Source organism: Ailuropoda melanoleuca, chromosome 3, assembly GCF_002007445.2.
Source record: "Ailuropoda melanoleuca isolate Jingjing chromosome 3, ASM200744v2, whole genome shotgun sequence".
In the NCBI taxonomy this organism is placed as follows: domain Eukaryota; kingdom Metazoa; phylum Chordata; class Mammalia; order Carnivora; family Ursidae; genus Ailuropoda; species Ailuropoda melanoleuca.
The window spans coordinates 89,133,155-89,153,285 of record NC_048220.1 but is presented as its reverse complement, the minus strand read 5'-3'; the positions used below and the strand labels follow the sequence as shown (position 1 = coordinate 89,153,285).

The following is a 20,131-nucleotide window of genomic DNA, read 5'->3' as shown; positions in this document are numbered from 1 at the left end:
ATATATATATTTACTCAAGGATATAAATAGATTACACATAGACTATCAGAGGTTACAAATTATATTTATAATCAGTGTGACATTTTTTGAGCACAAACGTACATCCTCTTAATTCCAGCAACTATATTATCAATCTACCTTTCCTGTCATCACTATGTTTCTGAATGGCCAATTTCAAATTCTTATAGGGCATTTTCTTATAGGTTTAGCGTAATGTCATGTTTCATGTTAAATATAAAAGATATGTGATAAAAGCAATAGCTTGGATTGAAGGTGAAGTGGGTATCTATAATAAAGTTCTGGAAGTACATTTCTTTCTTAGCATTCACCCCTCAAAGATACCTAAGGAGAATTTTTACAGTTGCTGAGTTCTGAAATCTCTAAACAGGCTGTGTTTGTTTAGCTGGGGAGACCTTCTGGCCCTCAGGGTTCATAAAGTGAAGATGTACATCATGGCAGACGCAGGCTAGAGGGGGAGTGAGGGACAATTCTGGGTATTGTAATTAGGTGTGCTTTCAGGGAGGTAGGGAAAGTGAATCATGAGTTACTGCTGAAGAATGTGGGGGGATAATTCTAGTAGAGTTGTAAAAAGCTTGTAACCTGATCCAGAATATGAAATTTGTGGGTAGTTATTGATTTCTCAGTGGGTGGAATTACTTTTCTTGGTGATACACTGGCTGGAGGAGGGAGTTTGTGAGAACAAATTGCTATCTGTCAGAGGAGTTGTGTGTGGAGGTCCTCCTCCGTGTGCAGCTGATCCAATCATGGGGCCTCTGACACCTGTGAATGGTCCCCAACCAAACAGAGGAAAAGCACTGAGCCAAGCTTGCACTGCTCAGCCTTGCCAAGGGAGAATTTTGGGCTTCAATTTGGCATTTTCTCTGTTTGTCAAAAGGGCTGTGGGGAGGACAGGGAAAGCCTTGATAACTACAAGCTCCTCACTGACCCCAAAGAGGACTGAGCTGATCTGAATTCACCTTTCGGTCAATTAGGAACTTGGCTAAAGCAGAATGAGTTTCACCTTAAAGCCTGTAAAATATTGAACTGGGTTGAAGAATCAATTCACCTGTGTTGATGACAAAATAAGGGCCTGGCTATGAAACTCCAAGTGAAGGCTGCCACAGGTAGGTTTAGACGTGGGGTAACCACACCGAGGATATGACTGAGCCCCTGACACAGACACCTTGCTTTGTTTAACCCTTCTTCCTCTGGTGAGAGCAGGGCTCATGAGTGTTCTCATGTCTCTCCATTCTGTTGGCAGAACTGGGATGCATCTGGGCTCAGAGATCAGCCAACATGCCCCTAGTGGGGACATAAGGTGCCAGTCTCATCTTCATATATTTCACGAGTGATCCTTTTGGCTCTTCCTCACTCCATATCCACTTTGAGGCTTCTCTTTATGGATATTGCTTTATATCCGAAGACCTCTGCTGATCCTCCCTCAGGTGCATGAAGATTGTGTTGGGCTGGTACTGAACTGGTACCTCTCAGAAAACCTTGAGGTATACCCTCGCTACTGAAGACAATTTGAATTTAGAATGTGGGGTAATTACATCTTTTGTTTTCAGCTTCGGGCCTTGGCTTCATTTCTGAGATGATACCAAGGATCTCACTGCTCATCCCATTTCTCTGACAATGACCACGTAGTGTGACAAATGATTAAGACAGAAGTTTGAGTACTACAGGAGCATAGGAGAGGGTCACCAAGTCATATTGGGGTGTCACGGATGTTGTCCTAGGGGTTTTGTCATCTAAGTTAAGACCTAGAAGGCAAGAAGAAGTTAGGTGAAGAGGGATGGGATAAAAGTATTCTGGGCAAAGAAAATAATGTGCAAAAACTGAGAAGCAGGAGAGGAACAGGCTGGAACAGTGTGGGAAGTGGAGTATGAGGAGGTATAGAAGGATTTGATCGCAAAGGGCTTTCAGCTATGCCGAAGAGTTCACAATACTCACCCAGAGGACAATTGGAAACCATGGAAGAACTTCAAGCAGTGAGTCTGTGGTTAGGTTTGAGTTTGGAGAAATTCCTGCCACTGAGATTGGAAATGAGATCGGTTTGGGAGACTTGGAATGGAGGGTAGAAATGGCTTGTTTGGAGGCAGGATGTATATGACTTCATGATGGACTGGCGTTGGGTTCAGAGAAAGGAAGCACATTTGTTTGGTTGACTGGGTGTACTGTGTGACTGGGGTACCTTCACTCTGAGAGGAGTGGACCTGTGGAGGAGTGGACCTGTGCGGAAGATGCTGAGCTCAGATGTGGTTCTTAGGTGTGCTTCCCTCTGGAGCTGGGGTTGGGGCTGTGATCACAGAGGTAGTTTTGGCCTGATGCATCTCAAGGTGATTTTCCAAAATGGACAAAGCATCTTTATTTCATTCTTTCCGCGGGGCTGATATTATGTAGATGGAGGCAAGGGGAGGGACCTTCATATTTAAAGTGTCCCTGAGTCTTGAAATTATTTCAAAAGCATATAACACTTCAAGAGTGCTATGGATTCTGGTAGCGGCACCTTCTTCCATAGGACAAAACTTTCTCCAAGAAGGAAGAAACCAGAGCCCAGAAACACTGCATTGTTCTCTCTGCCATCACATCAACAAAATAAAGCTCCTTCCTGTGAAAATACAGAGTTGAATAGCTCTGCAGTTTCCTGAGTGCTGACCCAATTACAATTTGGACTTGTCACCTGGTGGCAGATCTCCCAGCCTTTGTCGGGTGTCAGGTACCCACAGTGGGTTTGCGGATCTCTGATACTCATTGGCTCTGCCTGTAAAGATTGATTTAACGCTCTGGCAACATTTATCTTTCAAACCATTTGTGTTTGTTTGCTTGACAATCAAGCCACAATTTAGAAATGCTACTTCCTGAAGCTTTACAGGCTAATATAATTTCACAGCTCCAATTACAAACGAGAAAAATTATTTCATCTCAAAACAGAGGAGCCAGACGTTTCTGAGAAATCATGGTTAATGAGAAGACAAAGTACATTCTGAAAAACAGGCCACGTTATTAATGGCCTCCTCAGCTAAAATTTTGCTGACTCTCAGCTCCAGGAGGCTCACCCTCCAGGGGTGCTGGGTTTTGATAATCTGTGAAGTAGGGGACTTTCAGATTGATAAACCACGGCTTCTGCTGGGGCTTGGTCTGCAGCTCCCACAACAATAGTGGCTTTTAAACAATGCAAACACGTCCACTGTCTTTCCACCTAGCAAATATATCCTTCCTCCTGCCACCTGTGTTTTGTGGGAATCATAGACTTTTGGATGGGGACTCAACAACCATCTAGCTCACCCCTTCATCTGACTCTTTGCATACATTCTCATCAACCCTATCCATAGACAGCCTACCTACTACTTAAATACTTGGTAGGGATGGAGAGCTCAAAACCAGACCTCTTCATGAAGCTCTACTATTTTAACTCTACCTGAAGAAGAATTTAAAGTCTGGTGACTTCCCAAGGAGATCTTCATTAACATCAAAAATCACTCAAGTGACCTTTTCCCTTGGATTCATATCTTTGTAATGGGATCTAATCAATAGTTCACAGAACGAAATTTAGGGAAAAACTTGACCTTTTACTACACAGCTCTGTTGAACTGTGAACACTCCTAACAGGTTGTCACTCCGAAGGGGTAAAGACACCAGGTTTTTCCTTGTCTACTTACGTCTGCCTCTCACTTCTGTTGGCTTTGTTGCTGCGATGGGCAGGATACCCCTTGCCATTACCTCCCACCACAGAATAGTGATTGCCACTTAGGGAGCCTTCAATGAATGTAGTAGTCTGACTAAATGAATGAATGAGTTAATTAGCTGCCTGAGTGGATTAACCTCTGATCTGCCTTTACATATCTCTTTACATATCATTCTAGGTCCTAGTGATCCATTTTACAGAGTTTTAAATGATTTTTAATCTTGAGTCACAACAGGCTGTTTTAGACTTTAAGACATGGTCTTATGCTTTAAACTCAAGATGATTGACTCTTCTCGATCTATTTCTTACCACCTTCCTTTATGGTCCTATTGAATTTTTAGCTTCAACAAAAGATAAAAATGTTGCATCAGAGCCTGGGACTCTGGTAGAACTTAGCACTTACCTCATTTGTCATCATCTGGACTACCGCAATGGCATATTCATTGGTCTCTGCCCTTTGCAGGGTCTCTGCCATCTTTTCTTCCTCCAGCTACCCTATATGCTGCAGGGACACAAATGTCCTTAAAACACATCTTTTGATGACTCCCTTTTCCCCAGAGACCTGTGGGAGAATAAGACTTTGTGTTGTTTTTTTAAGTTTCCTTTATTAGATCTTTTATTTTACTTGCAAAATTAACTTCTCAAAGAGGAAGACTTTATAATCCTTATCTAACTTTGTGAGAGAATGCACAATTCTTAGCTTCTGGTTGGTTTTATTTGTGACAATGTCGGTGAAGGCAGAGTTGGGAAGTTAAGTTTCAGGAAATTGAGGAAGCCATCCCTCTAATGGCAACGAGTTTACAGCTTCAAATGAATTCACCTAGTTTTTCAACATTGAGCTTGGTAACACATGTCATTTCCTCGAACAAACAAAAATTTCCCAGATTACATGTCACATTCCTTAGACGATAACCTTTCAAACAAATTTCTGAATGAACATTGAATCAACTTTCTTTACCCCTTTTAATAAATAGTTCTGGACAAAAATTTAACCTTATGGGGATAAGATATGGACCAGGTATAGATTTAACTTAAATGTTATTGTAACTGGTATGTAAATATTATCCTGTCTTTTCCCTTATCTCTCTAAAGGAAGGGTAATTGCTCACCCAGTACCTTGTACTCTTGAAAGTCCTGAGGTCACAAGTTCTTGAGTCCAAATTAAGTATTATTATACCTGTGGCCTATGATTTCACTTTAATTTTAAGCAAAGCCGAATCAAAATTTTGGTTGCCTATAACTTTGTTTCCGTAGAGCTACAACCTTCACCTCCCACTGCTTTGAAGAACTTTCCTTTTAAATATTATGTCCCATTATTCTACTTCCAAGAGACTGTTCTGCCTACACAGATCTATGTACCCTAAATCCTCCCTCTTCCTATGTCAGTGTCATTTGCTCATCAATAATCATCTCAAATAACTTATCTCCCACTCACTCAACCAAGATTTACAGAGTCACTACTATGATATAGATACTGTGTTTGGCACTTGAGATTTAGTCTGGCTCTCATGGAGCTTACACTTTGGTTGCATGAAGGGACATTAACTAATTATACTAATTAGAATTTAATTACAAACTGATGTTGGTGCTCTGAGATAAGGGACACAATTCTATCAGAGCCTATAAAGTCTTACATGAATCTTCTAACGAGAGATTATTTCTCCCATCTGAAGCCCTCATGGCATTTTATGACTCTACCAGTTGGGATTCTTTGGTTGTGAGTAACAGAAACTTATTCTGCTAAATTTAAGTTAAAATAATGTATTTGGAAGATGGGGAGTAGTTCATAGAATCAGAGGAAAAGCTGGGGAACCAGTCATCAGAGAGGAGAGACCCAGAATAGCAGTGGGAGAAAAAGTAATAGGCAACCATGGGCAGCCTCCTCAGGGCACTTCCTGAAGACAGCTGAGCTCCAAGAAAGATTATATTCTTCATCTGAGAGCATTCTGGTTAAGAGCACAGGCTCTGCAGTCAGACTGGAATCTACCACATACTAGTGTGTACACTTGGGCATATCCTTCTGTTTCCTCATCAGTGAAACGGGGAAATAGTGATATCTATCTCCCAAAATCATTGGAAAGATTGACTGAGGTAATCCATGCAAGACACTTAAAACAGTGCTTGGCACATTGTAAGCATTCAGTATGTTAGCAATGACAGCAATTGTTCTTATTAAATTTCCCTCAAGATTCAGATTTACGGGGTCATCCTAATTAATCAGATGTCCGACCTTCGTCCAGAGAAGTGCAGGCAGCCTCATGAGAGTATCCCTAGGATTATATTCCGCAGCAGGGTGGCTCCTCAGAGTGAAGCCAGGGGGCTGTGCCAGGAGAGAGTATAGATGTTGGGCTGACAGGACGAGAGATGTTTTCTCCTTCATCCCACCTTTGTCTTACTCTATGTTCTGCCGTTGCTCTTTGTCTTTGCTGCTGATCATCTCCGTCAGATTTTAAGACTCTAGTGGGTGAGAACCTTATCTTATTGCTGTATTTCTAGAAAGACAGTGCCCTCCTCATCAAAGATGTTCAATACCTGTTTGTTGAATTGAGTTAAAATGAAATCTTGGTGTATAGGATTTACATCTCAGCTCTAGAAGCTGAGTGGACGGGTGGAGGTAGCTTGAAAAATTTGGGGAATTTTTTGTTTGTTTGTTTCTTGGAAGTTTTGTCATTTTCAAGAGAAATACAGAAACAAAGCTGTGTAGGATTTCAGAAATTTCCTGAGACAGCAATGCTAAGAGAGATATTATTTTTTGCAAAAATTTTAATTTATTTAAAATAAAAACCATTGTGCACAAGGGTGCAAGTGAAAGATTGTTCACTTTTGCACTGTTTGTGCCAGTGAAAATGTTCATCACTAGGGCTATAACTAAATAAAGAAATATATCCATAATAGAGAATACTATACAATAGCTACAAATAATTAAGTTGATCCCTATGTGTAACAACATAGAAGGTGCTCCAAGAAGGTGAGTGTTCCAATAGATGAGTGAAGAAAAATCAAGGTACAAAATCAAGGTGCAAAACAAGATACAGCATAATCCCATTTTATGAAAAGGACACAAAAACAGAACGACACTATATGTTTTATACTGATACATATGTGAAACTGTAAAATGATCATGAAGGTTTATCATCACAGTATACTACATCTCACTTAAGTGGAGGCCAAATCAAAATGATACTACATATTTTATACTGGTACATTTTTATATGCATATACATACGTAAGTTTTATATGTATATATCTATACATATATATACACATATAAATATATATATGCATATACAGTTTTTTACACACACATGTATGGAATAAAAGAACTGGTTTCCTCTGGGGAGTGAGTGTTGGGGGAAGGACTGGAATTGTGAATGATGTTCCAAGGAAGTCTTAACCTAATCTTTAATATTTAAATTTTTTTACAAGGAGAATATATTCATGAATTATTTACTTAATGAAAAATTATCTAGAAAGAAAGAAAGGAAAGAAGGAAAGGAAAGAAAGGAAAGAAGGAAAGGAAAGAAAGGAAAGAAGGAAAGGAAAGAAGGAAAGAAAGAAAAGGAACTACACAACGAAGATGCTCAAATGCCTCTGAACTGCCTTCTTTCCAGAATGCCGGGACATTCTTCTTCCTGTCATCACCAAAGAACTGAAGGAGCTGCTGGAACAGAAGGATGAGATGCAACACCAGGTCCAGGAGAAGAAGTACTGTGTCGAACTACTCAACAGCATTTTGGAGGTGCTCAGCTGTCAAGATGCGGTGAGTCCTCATGATGATGTAGATGTCCTGGACTCAGACTAGCACTGAGCTGATTAAGCTCTAAAATATTGATGCTGATGAATAGCAGTTGAAGTCTAAAGATAAAAGTCAATGGCTCGCTCAGCGGGCTTACTTTTCCAGTGACTAACCCCCATGGCTGTGAAAGATGGCTTGGGGATTGGAGTTAAGCATGTAGCATTATGCCACCATATTTCTTATTGGATAGGATTTCTCAGGGTGTAGGTATGGATGTATTGCAGCCTTTTTAGATGACTTGTCCATTTACTAAAACCCTTGTTTGCAGAGGCAGGAGGGAGAATTTCCTATGCCTACAGTCAAGAAAACCCTCTTATCTGTTTTCTTAGCTGATTTACTTTGATTTTGTTTCTTTAGTTATCTCCTGAAGTGTTGAAAACGGTTAAGGCTCTTTCTGGCTGAGCAGATTGCTCAGGCCTAGACTCTAGAAACAGGGTGAAGAGTGGGATGGTGGTAGGGAGGTGGCTATGGCAGTGGAGCCAATGTATATTTGGTAGACATCATTCAGAGATTAGGCAGGGATGGCACCAAAGGGAAAATTTCAGGGGAATAAGTAGAGGGTTTCTAAAAGGGCAGAGTCTGCAGAAGAGAGCAAGGGAAGTAGATTGGTGGTAACAGTAAAGATGTAGAATTCTTAAGATTTGGAAGAGAAGGGTAAGTGTTCTTGATTTAACTCAGGTTCATTTGGCAACCTCACCTTGTCTTTGAGTAACGTCCAAGAGTACTCTCCTCCTAGATGGGCTGATTTCAGAGGACTGGGCAGACTTAAATAACCAAGTATTTTGTAAGTATTTATATAAGCATCCCCCCCCCTCTCCTCCCAAGAAAATGCTCAAAGAAGGGCTTTCTGGATAAACTATATCTATGATTGGCTATCATTAGAAAACACTGCAGAGCATTCATTTTATTCCTTTACTGCTTGTATCCCCTAATCAACGATTGTTATCAACTTCCTTATGTGTCTTGTCCTTTCCATTTTTGCCATCCTAATTAAGCTTCTTATCCCATTACTAGGTAAATGCAGTAGCTTGATTCATTTGTTCATTCATTCATTCATAAATAAATATGATATATCAGCTATGTGCCTGGCATTGAGGACACACAAGCCTGGTCTTTTTCCTTAAGAAAATCTACACAGATTATATAAATAAGCAATTGCAACATAACATAATGGCTAAAATCTCATGAATGCACACAAGATGTATTGGAGCTTCTCAGAGTCCATCTGAGAAACAAACTGAGGGCTTCAGAGGGGAGGGGGGTGGGGGAATGGGACAGGCTGGTGATGGGTAGTAAGGAGGGCACGTATTGCATGGTGCACTGGATGTTATACGCAACTAATGAATCATCGAACTTTACATCAAAAACCAGGGATGTACTGTATGGTGACTAACAGAATATAATAAAAAAAAACATTAAAAAAAAGATGTATTGGAGCTACAAAGATTTTGAGTGTGTGTCTGTGTGTGTGTGTCTGTGTGTGTGAGTGTATGTGTGTGTGAGTGTATGTGTATGTATTTTTGTCAAGGAAGTCTTTGCAAAGGAACTAAAGCTGGGTTTTCAAGGGTGAATAATTAATGATCACAGCTACTAATTCATTTGCTGTTTTCTAGGCACTGTGCTAAATGCCATCCGTGTTTTCTCTCTGCTCACTCTGATTGGTGCTAAGGATTATTATTACCATTTTAAAGATGAAAACCTGAAATTCATAGACTTAACATTCAAGACCAGACAGCAAATAAATGACAGGGTCAAAATTCATACCCAGGTCAGTCAGACTCCAAAGTCTGCATAATCATGGGCATTAGAGATGCAAGAGCATGGGCTTTTCTCCTCTCATTTTCTTCCTATCCTCTCCCTTCTCCTTGGGGGAGATGGGGAATAATACCCAAAAGCTTGGATAATGAAGATGCACTCTATGATGTTGTCATGATGATGGTGGTGTTTTCATAAGCGCATTCACCAGCCGGCTGCTGAACTGGTTCCAGTCTTTGAAATTTGGTCTTTTACAAAAATATTAAGGGAGAGTTTGGGCTTATTCTCACTTGTAGTGTAGGAACATGAAAGTTGGCTCCTCATTTCTCCAGAAACATCCTAAAGAATGTTGCCTTTTCCTGTTGAAAAGAATTTACAATATTTCTTACAGTTCAGTAATCCTCATATCCCTTTCCATGCAGAAAAAAATCCTGGATTTGTTGGGATACGCCAGTGGATCCCAGTTTGAGGAACACACTTATAATGGGTTCACCATTTCCCTGATTTGGGTCGAAGGTTCACGTCATGGTTCATTTGTGAAGCCGCAGCGCTCAGGCTCCGCACATCCCATGCGAGTGGTCTCCTAGAGTTCTGTTCTGATGGGTTGTCATCATTCTCACACTGGGTAACATCAGACACTGGTGAGAGGAGCCTGCTATCTCGCACACCCCTGGGTATTGGGGGCTTCAAAGCTGAGCAGTGAGTGGGAAGCTCTGAGCTCCCCTTGGAGGATTGTGGCATTTGGACTTGAGGTGTGTGGGAGGTGTGGTGTCACTCTTTACTGCCTCTGAGTGCATTGCTTTTATAATGACTTCTGACTGTGGGGCCCAGCCCACCCCTTTCCTAGGGTGAGAAACTGTCTTTGCTGGATGAGTTATTAAATACTATTATTACCATTGGGTTTGGTATAAGAGCCTGATGCACTTGGCGAGCTTCACAGCCAACCTCTTCAGCTCATGAAGATGGAAATCTCTCTTCATCTAAAAAGTTTTTTCTTCCATGAAGGAGACTCATTCAGTAGGCATTATTACTTTGAACCCAACTGACAATCAAAAATCCCAAAGTATCTCATCTAAACCTTTCTATTCTGGTATATAGCAGTTTTCTACTCTGGCTGCACATTTATATCACCTGAGGAGGTTTTTTTAAAGCAGCCATATCAAAGCTCTAGCCCCAGGTATTCTGATTTAATTGGTCTGGGATTGGTAGGGGCATTACAATGACAATTTTACTAGGTGGTGATAACAGGCAGCCAGGGCAGAGGACCACAGCTCTAGTGCAGAAAGTCTTAAACTTGAGCGTGGATCAGTGTGACCTGGAGAAGCTGTTAAAACAGGTTTCTGATCATTATGTTTGGAGGATGGGACCTGATCATTTATTTTTCTGCGTTCCCAGGTGATGTGGATGCTCTTGGGCCAAGGACTACACTTTAATAACCATCACTCTAATGCGACCTAATTTTGGTTTTTTTTTATCTTCAGTATTCACTGGAAATGGAAGACTGGTTGGACTCATCCTCAGTCCTTTACCTTCTTAATTAAAGAGCCCTTTCCAGTCTATAAAACCTAGCATCTTCCAATATGGCATTTAACAAACCATAAAATGGCAAAATCTTCAAGCACATTCATTTGTACTCATAAATTCATTGCCATGCAGTAGTGTGGACATGGCCTGTACAAATATCTGACTTTGAAAACCCAGACCAACAAGCATGCTATTTGGTTTCTGCAGGCACTGACTTCTTAAAATTGGAAATTTGGGGGAAAAATAAAAAAAATCCTCCCAGGATAAATGTCCTGGATTTTTCTTCTCGTTGTTTGGATCTTCTCTGCTGATTACAGCATAGCCATTCCCTTTTACTGACACTTTGTTGGCACCATGGAAAAGCCTGTCTGTCCACCCAACTATAGGTTATATCTACCTGCAGGAACCATTGCTCAGGGATAGAACCACATGTGCAAATCTAGAAATTGTAGTATAGCATGCCAAGCTTTCTTTTGGGGGGCATTTTGTGTTTGGGGGATGGGAAAGGATGCTTGTCTTCAACTGATTGTCACTATTTTGGTAATTACAGCCCAGCACAGCAGGTGTGGCTTGAGGAAGCTCTGTTTTCCTGTTATTACCTTATTCATTGCAACCCTGGTGGCATATGACTCAGAGGATGATGTCCGCCTTAGCCTGGGTGTTGATATTTTTTTCATGATAGTGTTAAATTCTCTCCCCCAGCTTGCTTGAGTTGCCCTTGGCACATGAAAGGGACAGGCTCAGGTGAAGGATGAAAGACCTGACTTCTGCCTCTGTTAACTCCTTTCTCCCCCTTCCAGAGCAAGGTTAGTTGTCAACACCAGTTACTTTGAAAGGCTGTTTCATGCTGGCTTCGTTCTGTGCCTTGCCGGCTGCTGAGTAACTCATAAGATTTAATTTTGCGCCAAACCCAGGGGGAGTGTTTTCTCCTGGGTTTCTCTTAAAACAGGCTTTTTGTTTTTATGTTTCATTCCTCTAACAGAAAGAAGAGTCATCATTTTGTACCCTGCTTAGCAATGATAAAGTATGTAAAGATGACTCCTAAGTCTGAACAGGAGATGTGTTGGTTATACCTGCCTCATGGAGGTAGAGAATGCCCAGAATCAGCTTTTTGTTTTTTTTAACCCTTTGAGCCCATTGACTAAATCTAGGGGGTGGTTAACCAATGCACCGTATTAGTCATGAACAGTTTGGGATTTCTGGTATTTTTGTTTATTAGCTCAGATGCTGGTAGGGAAGGCTTTTGCTCTTGCATTTTCTCCTGCCTGGAATGTCCTCAATTCCCATTCTTTCTATGCATGTAAAATCCTAAATGCCTTTTAAGTTCAGCTCAGACAATACTTCCTTTCTAAAGTCTTCTCAATTCCATGCCCTCATCCTCTCCCCTCCACTGTAAACCCCCAGACTGAATCAAGACTTCCTTCTCTGTGTCTTCATAACTGTGTATTTGGACTGATATTATAGCACTAACTGCTTGGTATTACACTTTCCTGTGTGTGTCTCCTGCCAGGCTTTGAGCTCTGAAGCTCAGACAGTAAGCCCTTGCTCCCCTGGCTTTGCAGAATTCACACTCTCAGCCTCGCCTCTTGCCAATTCCTCCTTTGCTCTCCATCCTCCTGCTTGACTAGAATTCTTTCAACACCCCTCTTCCCCATACCCCCTCTTGTGTCCTAGGAGCAGCTTTTGCCTGCTCTGTTATGGCATCTGTGTTGTCATCCTCTGTGGGCTTCTCTGCCTGTGGGACTGGGAATGCTGTGAGGACAGAGACCAACTTTACAACAGCTCGACCCTTCCCTGCCCGCCTCCCTCACAAAGCTATCTGTTGTAGGAATGAATACATGAATGAATATGACTTGCCCAAATCAATGGTGGAACCTGATTTCTCCCTCAGGCCTTCTGCTCTGAGTGCTAGGAGGGTGTTCTCATTTCTCTTTTTGCATTTCTTGGATGTCAGGTGCAGGGGTTGAATGAATCACCCTCAGTTTATGACACATTACCATCATTGGTATGTGCAAGGCCTTCCCTTGTTGTTCTTTGTTTTTTTGTGTGTATGTGTTTCTTACCTTTTATCTCCATCTCTTTTTCCCATTCTCTTAACTCCTCCACTTGCTATCGGTGATTTGTCTGATGTGTTGAATATGTATGTGTGATTTAACACATGTTTACATACATATATGCACACACACTCATACCCCTCCTATAAAGAGGGTCAGACATTGACACAAAAGGGAAATAGCATCAGCAGCTCCATTAGGGTTCCGATGGGTGGGAAAGGACAATGGTAGGCACAGGGAGCAGTTTAGACTAGAGGGCATTCTTGTGTCAGCACTGCCCCTGATCTGCCATGTGGGAAAGAAGTCTGTAGTTGGGTGTCTTCTTCTGAAGCACAGCCCCTATGGCCACCCTAGTTCTGGGCTCTCTGATAATCCCAGGCAGCCTGCTTGATGCAGGATTAAAGGGAGGCCGCTGCTGCCTCTTTGAATTACCATTTAATTCCCAGGAATCAATACCACCATGCAGAAGCAGCAGGGTTTTCTTCTAACCTATATGTTCCCTCATATTTCAAACAAAAGGCAGGGAGACAAGGCTTGCAAAAATTCTCTTATCTGTGGTGCGTACCAGAGAGCCGCTAATTAAGCCCCCAGATTTAAGCTGAAATAGATGAGACTCCTCTACCTTCTGTGACGTCCAAAAGCATTCTCGTTTCACCCCTTGCTCTTCCTCTGCGTCCATGGTGTTAAATGTGCCCTTTCTAGGCCATTAGAATAACGTTTGATGTCACAGATTGTGGCATATGATACACGTTCTTTCCCAGCACACTAGCCTACAACGTGCTCTCTCACGCATCACAATTGTTTGTTTCTGGCAACCACATGGGAAGGTAGGTTTTACTCTCCCCATTTTACCAGTGAGGAGGCCTAGCCTCAGACAGAGGCCAGCTGGCACTCCTGACAAGGTCAGAGAGTCAGTAAAAGGCAGAGCCTGAAGGGAATCCCCCATCTCACTCTCAAGGCAACAACCTCTCACACACATTGCCTTCTGCCTCTTCACGTATACACTTCACCATTTGAGAGCACTTTCTCCGGCTTCATTTCCCTGGTAGAGGTGAGAGCACAGGTTTTGGCATCAGGCGACGTTCATGTATCCATCCCACAAATACTTTCAGAGCTGTTGTCACGTGCAATATTCTCTGTGCTGAGGCTACAGTGATGAGCAGAGCTGGGGACACATCCTGATCTGCTTCCTATTAGTGTGGGAACCTTGGGAAGTCATGCCCTCTTTCTGTAAAATGCGGATGCTATTTCTCCAGGTGTGTTGGGATTACAGTAAACAAGAACATCTGTGAGAACACACAGCACTGTACCTGGGATATAATCCATACTCAGTACACCTGACTTTTTTTCTTGCCTCTCTGTTCCCCTTCCCTCCTATGCTCCTTCCAATTGTTCCAGGCCTATAATTTTTTTAAAGAACAGTAAAGGGCGAAGTGGCCTCCTGGGAGAATGGTAAATAGGTACTGAGCCTGGGGAGAACTCTGTTCCCTATTAGCACTGAAAATAGCCCTTGAGGCAGGCCTGGTGGCAGCCAGATGCTCTGGAGCCCTCGCAGTCTCCACAGGAGGCTTGCCAAGAAGCCACAGATGCTGCTGCTGGAGCAGAGCCGTTCCCTGCAGGGCATCTGGGCCTCATATGGGTTCCTGAAGGGTCTGGAGAAAAGTGTCATCCTGCCTTTTTGGTGCCTTCTTTGGGGTGTTCCAGAATTTCCCTTGTAATAGCTACTGTGTGGGATGGTGTGCTGGAGCTGGCTCACACCAGCTCATGAGAATCAAGTGTTAAATTTTTGGGAATCGTGTGAGTTATTTGTTAAATAACTGCCATTATTAAAAATTTATATAAATATCTATAATTAAATAAGCTATATTAAAATCAAACATAATAAATAGATATTCAAAACATATCACTTCCTAATTATCTTACTAAACTTTATTCTTATCTGTATGTTTGAGGTTATTTACATCTGTTGTGTCTACGATAGAAATACTATTTAACCCTCTTCTGCTGCTGTCCGTCTCTTCCCGACTCTGTGTTCAGTGATGTCAGTCATGAAGGGAGTCCTCATACTACAGAACTGGCAAACACTGTATACGCAGGCCTCTGTTTTGTCTTCCTGGAGAGCCAGTTGATAAACACGTATCAACACACCACTGCCTGGGACTCAACAGAATTGCCAAGAACAATAAAAACTCCAAAGCACAGGGGAGCTGCTGCTGCACTTCTCTTCTCCCAGCAGCCCTGGATCTGCTGTCTACAAGTTCTCATGGTCAAAGAGAGGATGTTCCAGGGGTGCAGTGATTTTAACACAAACTAAACACTCAACCCAGAGCAGAGATATAGAAATATGTTCCATTTCCAATGGCAATTCTTATCAACTGGTAATGATTTGTTCCCTAGTCGTGTTGAGTGTTTACATAGCTCAGTGAGAAAGAGCCCTGATTCCTACATTGGTGAGGGGCGGGGGTGAGGATTCAGGTGCGGTAGGCTTGCTGTACCTCAACCGGGTGTCTAATCTCACAGCTGTGGGAAAGGCACATTTGACAGGAGACTGCTATCTTTCACTTCAGTAGGTTTTGGTCTTTGGGCCTTAAATAGGGGTTAGAGATGATTAATGTTCATTTTTGATTAGGCAAACGCTGCAGTCATCATTGTCACAAGGAAGAACCATCAACAGGGACTAAAAGTGATGGGCAAAAGTGTGATGAGAAACAGGGTATTTGCATAATCTCAGAATATTTCCCCAAGTATCTACTTTTTAATGACACAGGGACAGATAGTAACTTTGCAGTAGAGGAACCTGAGTGCCACCCCCTTCACCAAATGATGAAAACAGCATCACCAGAAAGGACACATACCAGCATCATCGGCCTCTTGATAATATGTACTGAAAAGGACACCACCACTTATGTGGGGGATCTTGCCAAAAATGCATAGCCTCAATCTAATAATGAGAACGCATTCAACAAGCCCCAACTGAGGGATGTTCTAAGCAATTGCAGACTAGTACTCTTCAGAAGTTCAGGTCTCCAAAGAAGAAGCACTGCCACAGATGGGAGGGGACTTAAGAAACATGATGACTAAATACAATGTGGGATCCTGAATTGGACCATGAAGTGAAAAATGGACATTAGAAGGAATACTGGCAAAATTAGAATAATGTCTGTGGTTTAGTTAACACGACTGTACCAATGTGAATTTTCTGGTTCAGTAATTGTGCTCTGGTCATGTTGACATTAAGATTTTAACATTAAGGGAAGCTAGATAAGGATACATAGGAACTTTCTGTATTATTTTTGCAACTTATCCATAAAGCTAACACTATTGCAAAATAAATAAAAGCTTATCTTTGAAGTATTTAAGGAGTGGCTGCTCACTTATGAAGTATGCATTTTGAGGATGAGCAGTTCCCTAAAGCATACCTATTCCAATGTGAAGGGATGCTGATAGATAAGGGGTTTTCTCTGCTTTATCAGAGACGGTAATAAAATCTGCAGACAAATGACTGGCCTAATCAGAGGATTCCACCCTATTAACTGCCTCAGTCTGTCAGGAGGCAAATGTAACCTCCCACTGAATGAGCAGTTGCCTAAACCAATGTTAGCACGCAGGAACCCAGGACTTAGCCTAGGGACTGGAAATGTGGAAGAGCATAAAAGCCTGCTGTGGTCTCAAGGATCTTGCAGGCTATACCATTTCACTTGGGCCATTTGACAGCCCTGTCCATGCAATAATTCCTAGGCCAACATGTGGGGCTTGAATGTCACTTGATCTTTACTTGGCAGACTTGGAAAGTGAGTGGTTTGGCATAACTTAACAGATGGTCCCTGTGTCGTTTATTCTCAGAGAATCCACCTGGAAAATTAGAAGACAGCTTTTGTTGATGGTTGACTAGAACTCTCTCCAATAAAATTAATAATCCAACACGTTCTGTTCCATCAATACCAACTAGAAATACTTCTTGAGATGTTCTTCAATATTCCTTTATCTGCCGTGACCAAAGTTTAAAGGAGTTTGCCTACAGCCAAATCCATGATGGCCTCTCCTCATTTGCTCTGTCTGTCCTCTGTCCCTCAGCCACGTGGACTGCCTCTCAGGGTCAGGACAAGGGTGAAACAAATGAGGCACTTGTCTGGGATGGCAATAAAGTGTAAGAGGGCACCAAAAATTCAGTAAGCAAGAAAAATATTATATCAATGCAATATTTTTTAAAAATCAACTTTTTGATATTTTGTTCATCATGGATTTTTTGAATTAGCTTTTATTTTTTAAAAATATGGCATTAAATTTCACTTGTCTCTATTTTTGATGCCCCTTAAATTTTGGCCGTTGAGCAAGTGCCCCAATTGCCTTACTTTCTCATCCAGTCATGGCTCCTTGTAGTGCCTTTCATTGACACCAAATGCCCACAATAAGAAAGCTGGGCTCTGACCCATGAATGAGCAAGTGTGACAGTTTGCAGGAGTGGAGAAGTTATCTTTTCGCTTACCATGAAAGACTGTGGAGGGGCTCTGGAAGATTTCTGTCTGCAGGGAACCTTTGCATAAAAGCACAAGTTGAAAGGAACAGCCATTTACACTAAACCTTCACTGGGCCAGCCATTTGCTTTCCAGAAAGCATTTCTTGCATAATGTCTGAATTAAATCTCCCCTTCACAGTTGGGAGGCATGAGTTAAAAGCCCGCTAGGCAGCAGAAAAATATAGCTATGCTTGGTCCAGGTTACAGTTACTGAGGGAACCATAACTTTGATTTGTTCAACTGGTGTAAATGTAAATCCTTAAGTGAAATGTGTTAAGAGAGGAGGAAAGCGCTCTGTGTTTGAAGATGTTTTTGATCCACACCTCTGTCTATAGCACCCCAAATGTCATATACAAACTGGGGCAGCAGCTAGGTGACTGAACAAGGAAAGTTTTCAGAAAACAATTGAGGAGTTCTAGAATGGACATTTTCTCAGGGAGATTTCAGACAACACTCATGTTAGAGATAAACACGATTTAGCAGCCCAGATTAGAAAATAAAATGTTTAATTTCAGCACAGTTTTTCCAAGCAACACAACATACTAAAGTTATCTTTGACTCTCCATCTATTACATTCTCTTCTACCTGGAATCCAAACTCAGCTTAGTTTTTCTCTTCAACCACATTTCCTACTATTTTCAGCCTGCTTTCTGCATTCTGGTAAGACCAAGTTCTGGGTCTTCCTCTAGGCCTTCATGTTCTTTCCTCTTTGTCCTTTAGCTGTTTCCTGTATCTGGAATGAACTTTTTCTTCCTTTTACTTGTCTAGTTGTTCAGTTGGTGGTTCTCAGCCTGAATCTAGCTCACAGATATATTTTGTTTGGCTTGCCAAATTATTTAATAAAAGCCACAGACCCACCACTTCCTGTTGTGTTTCTAGATGACCGCTTCTCATGTTTATGTTATCTGCCTCACCCTATGCGCATCTGAATTGTGGACTTCTGAGAGCCAAACCTTGCCTTTCCTAATAGACCCAACCCAATTTCCCCTTCCATTAAGAAATCATCACAGGTTCTTTTTGCCCTGTCTTAGTCACTTTCTCTGCTGCATTCTGACAACTTTTGGCTTTACTGTAGAATTTAGCCCTTAATTATGTGCAGTTTTACATTTGTTCTTATCATGTTATGCTTGTCTGGTTTACATTGTTTTTTTGTTTTTTTGTTATTTTTTTTTANTAGAATTTAGCCCTTAATTATGTGCAGTTTTACATTTGTTCTTATCATGTTATGCTTGTCTGGTTTACATTGAAGGAGGACTCGCTGTTTTTTTGTTATTTCTCTCTTTAACAAATGCATTGTCTGTCTTTTTCACAGCGCACTAAACATTAACTGAGTACCCACTCTTTGTCAGGCACCATTCTAGGCATTGCAGATGCCAAAGTGGTTAAGACAAAATGCTCTTTCATTCAGAACTACCTCTAAGACCTTATTTTTTTTTGTTATTTCTCTCTTTAACAAATGCATTGTCTGTCTTTTTCACAGCGCACTAAACATTAACTGAGTACCCACTCTTTGTCAGGCACCATTCTAGGCATTGCAGATGCCAAAGTGGTTAAGACAAAATGCTCTTTCATTCAGAACTACCTCTAAGACCTTATTTTTTTTTGTTATTTCTCTCTTTAACAAATGCATTGTCTGTCTTTTTCACAGCGCACTAAACATTAACTGAGTACCCACTCTTTGTCAGGCACCATTCTAGGCATTGCAGATGCCAAAGTGGTTAAGACAAAATGCTCTTTCATTCAGAACTACCTCTAAGACCTTATTTTTTTTTGTTATTTCTCTCTTTAACAAATGCATTGTCTGTCTTTTTCACAGCGCACTAAACATTAACTGAGTACCCACTCTTTGTCAGGCACCATTCTAGGCATTGCAGATGCCAAAGTGGTTAAGACAAAATGCTCTTTCATTCAGAACTACCTCTAAGACCTTATTTTTTTTTGTTATTTCTCTTTAACAAATGCATTGTCTGTCTTTTTCACAGCGCACTAAACATTAACTGAGTACCCACTCTTTGTCAGGCACCATTCTAGGCATTGCAGATGCCAAAGTGGTTAAGACAAAATGCTCTTTCATTCAGAACTACCTCTAAGACCTTATTCCCTAACACTCCCCAACATTGGCCTCAATGGTCTATTCATTATTTCATAGCCCACCTTGTCTTATGCCTTTCTCCATGATGAACAGTCCTCCCACTACCATGATCAATTCTCCCCAAATATCCAAATCATAGCTGTCTTTTGAAGCTGGGGTCAACTTCTCTGATCTCTGACCCACCTAGCCATTCCACAGTCATATGTCTACCCCAGTCTCTTGAAATTTTGACATAGCCTACCATTTACTGGAATTACTCTTATATGGATATCTGATATCTGGTTTACAGATTCTCCAAGGATAGGGTTGATCCAGTTTTATATTTCTTCTATATTTCTACACTTTCTGGGCATAGTGCCGAATTCCAAGCAGATACTCAATAATTAATCTTTGTGGTTTGATTGATCCTCCCATCTCAATTGCTCTACTTTCTAGAAATATATGCTGATGCTAATTTTATTTTTTATACTCAGCAGAAGCTAATGAGAAAGGTAAATCTGTTGCTGTTGCATTAAAACATCATATAAAAAGCAGGTACCAACTTTGAGTATGGTTGTGCTCCCAACTTTGAGCATTGTTGCACTCCTGAATCAGTTTAGAATTCAACATGCATTTTCCCACAGAAATAATGCACAAGAATAATGGTGGTCACATTCCCAGACCAGTATGTGTAAGCATGTTTAACCTATAGTGTAACTGAATTCTG

At 41.3% G+C, this 20,131-nt stretch overlaps 1 protein-coding gene across 1 annotated transcript in view; it reads left to right on the top strand.

Annotated features, from left to right (window-relative positions):
- LOC100465542 (dedicator of cytokinesis protein 2) overlaps positions 1-8,277 on the top strand; it is a 135,993-nt gene extending 127,716 nt beyond the window's left edge. The window contains exons 25-26 of the mRNA XM_034656751.1: positions 7,300-7,448; positions 8,163-8,277. Coding sequence (XP_034512642.1) covers positions 7,300-7,448; positions 8,163-8,192 — 179 coding nt within the window. The 3' untranslated portion in view covers positions 8,193-8,277. The remainder of the gene's footprint in view (positions 1-7,299; positions 7,449-8,162) is intronic.
- The last annotated feature ends 11,854 nt before the right edge of the window (positions 8,278-20,131 follow it).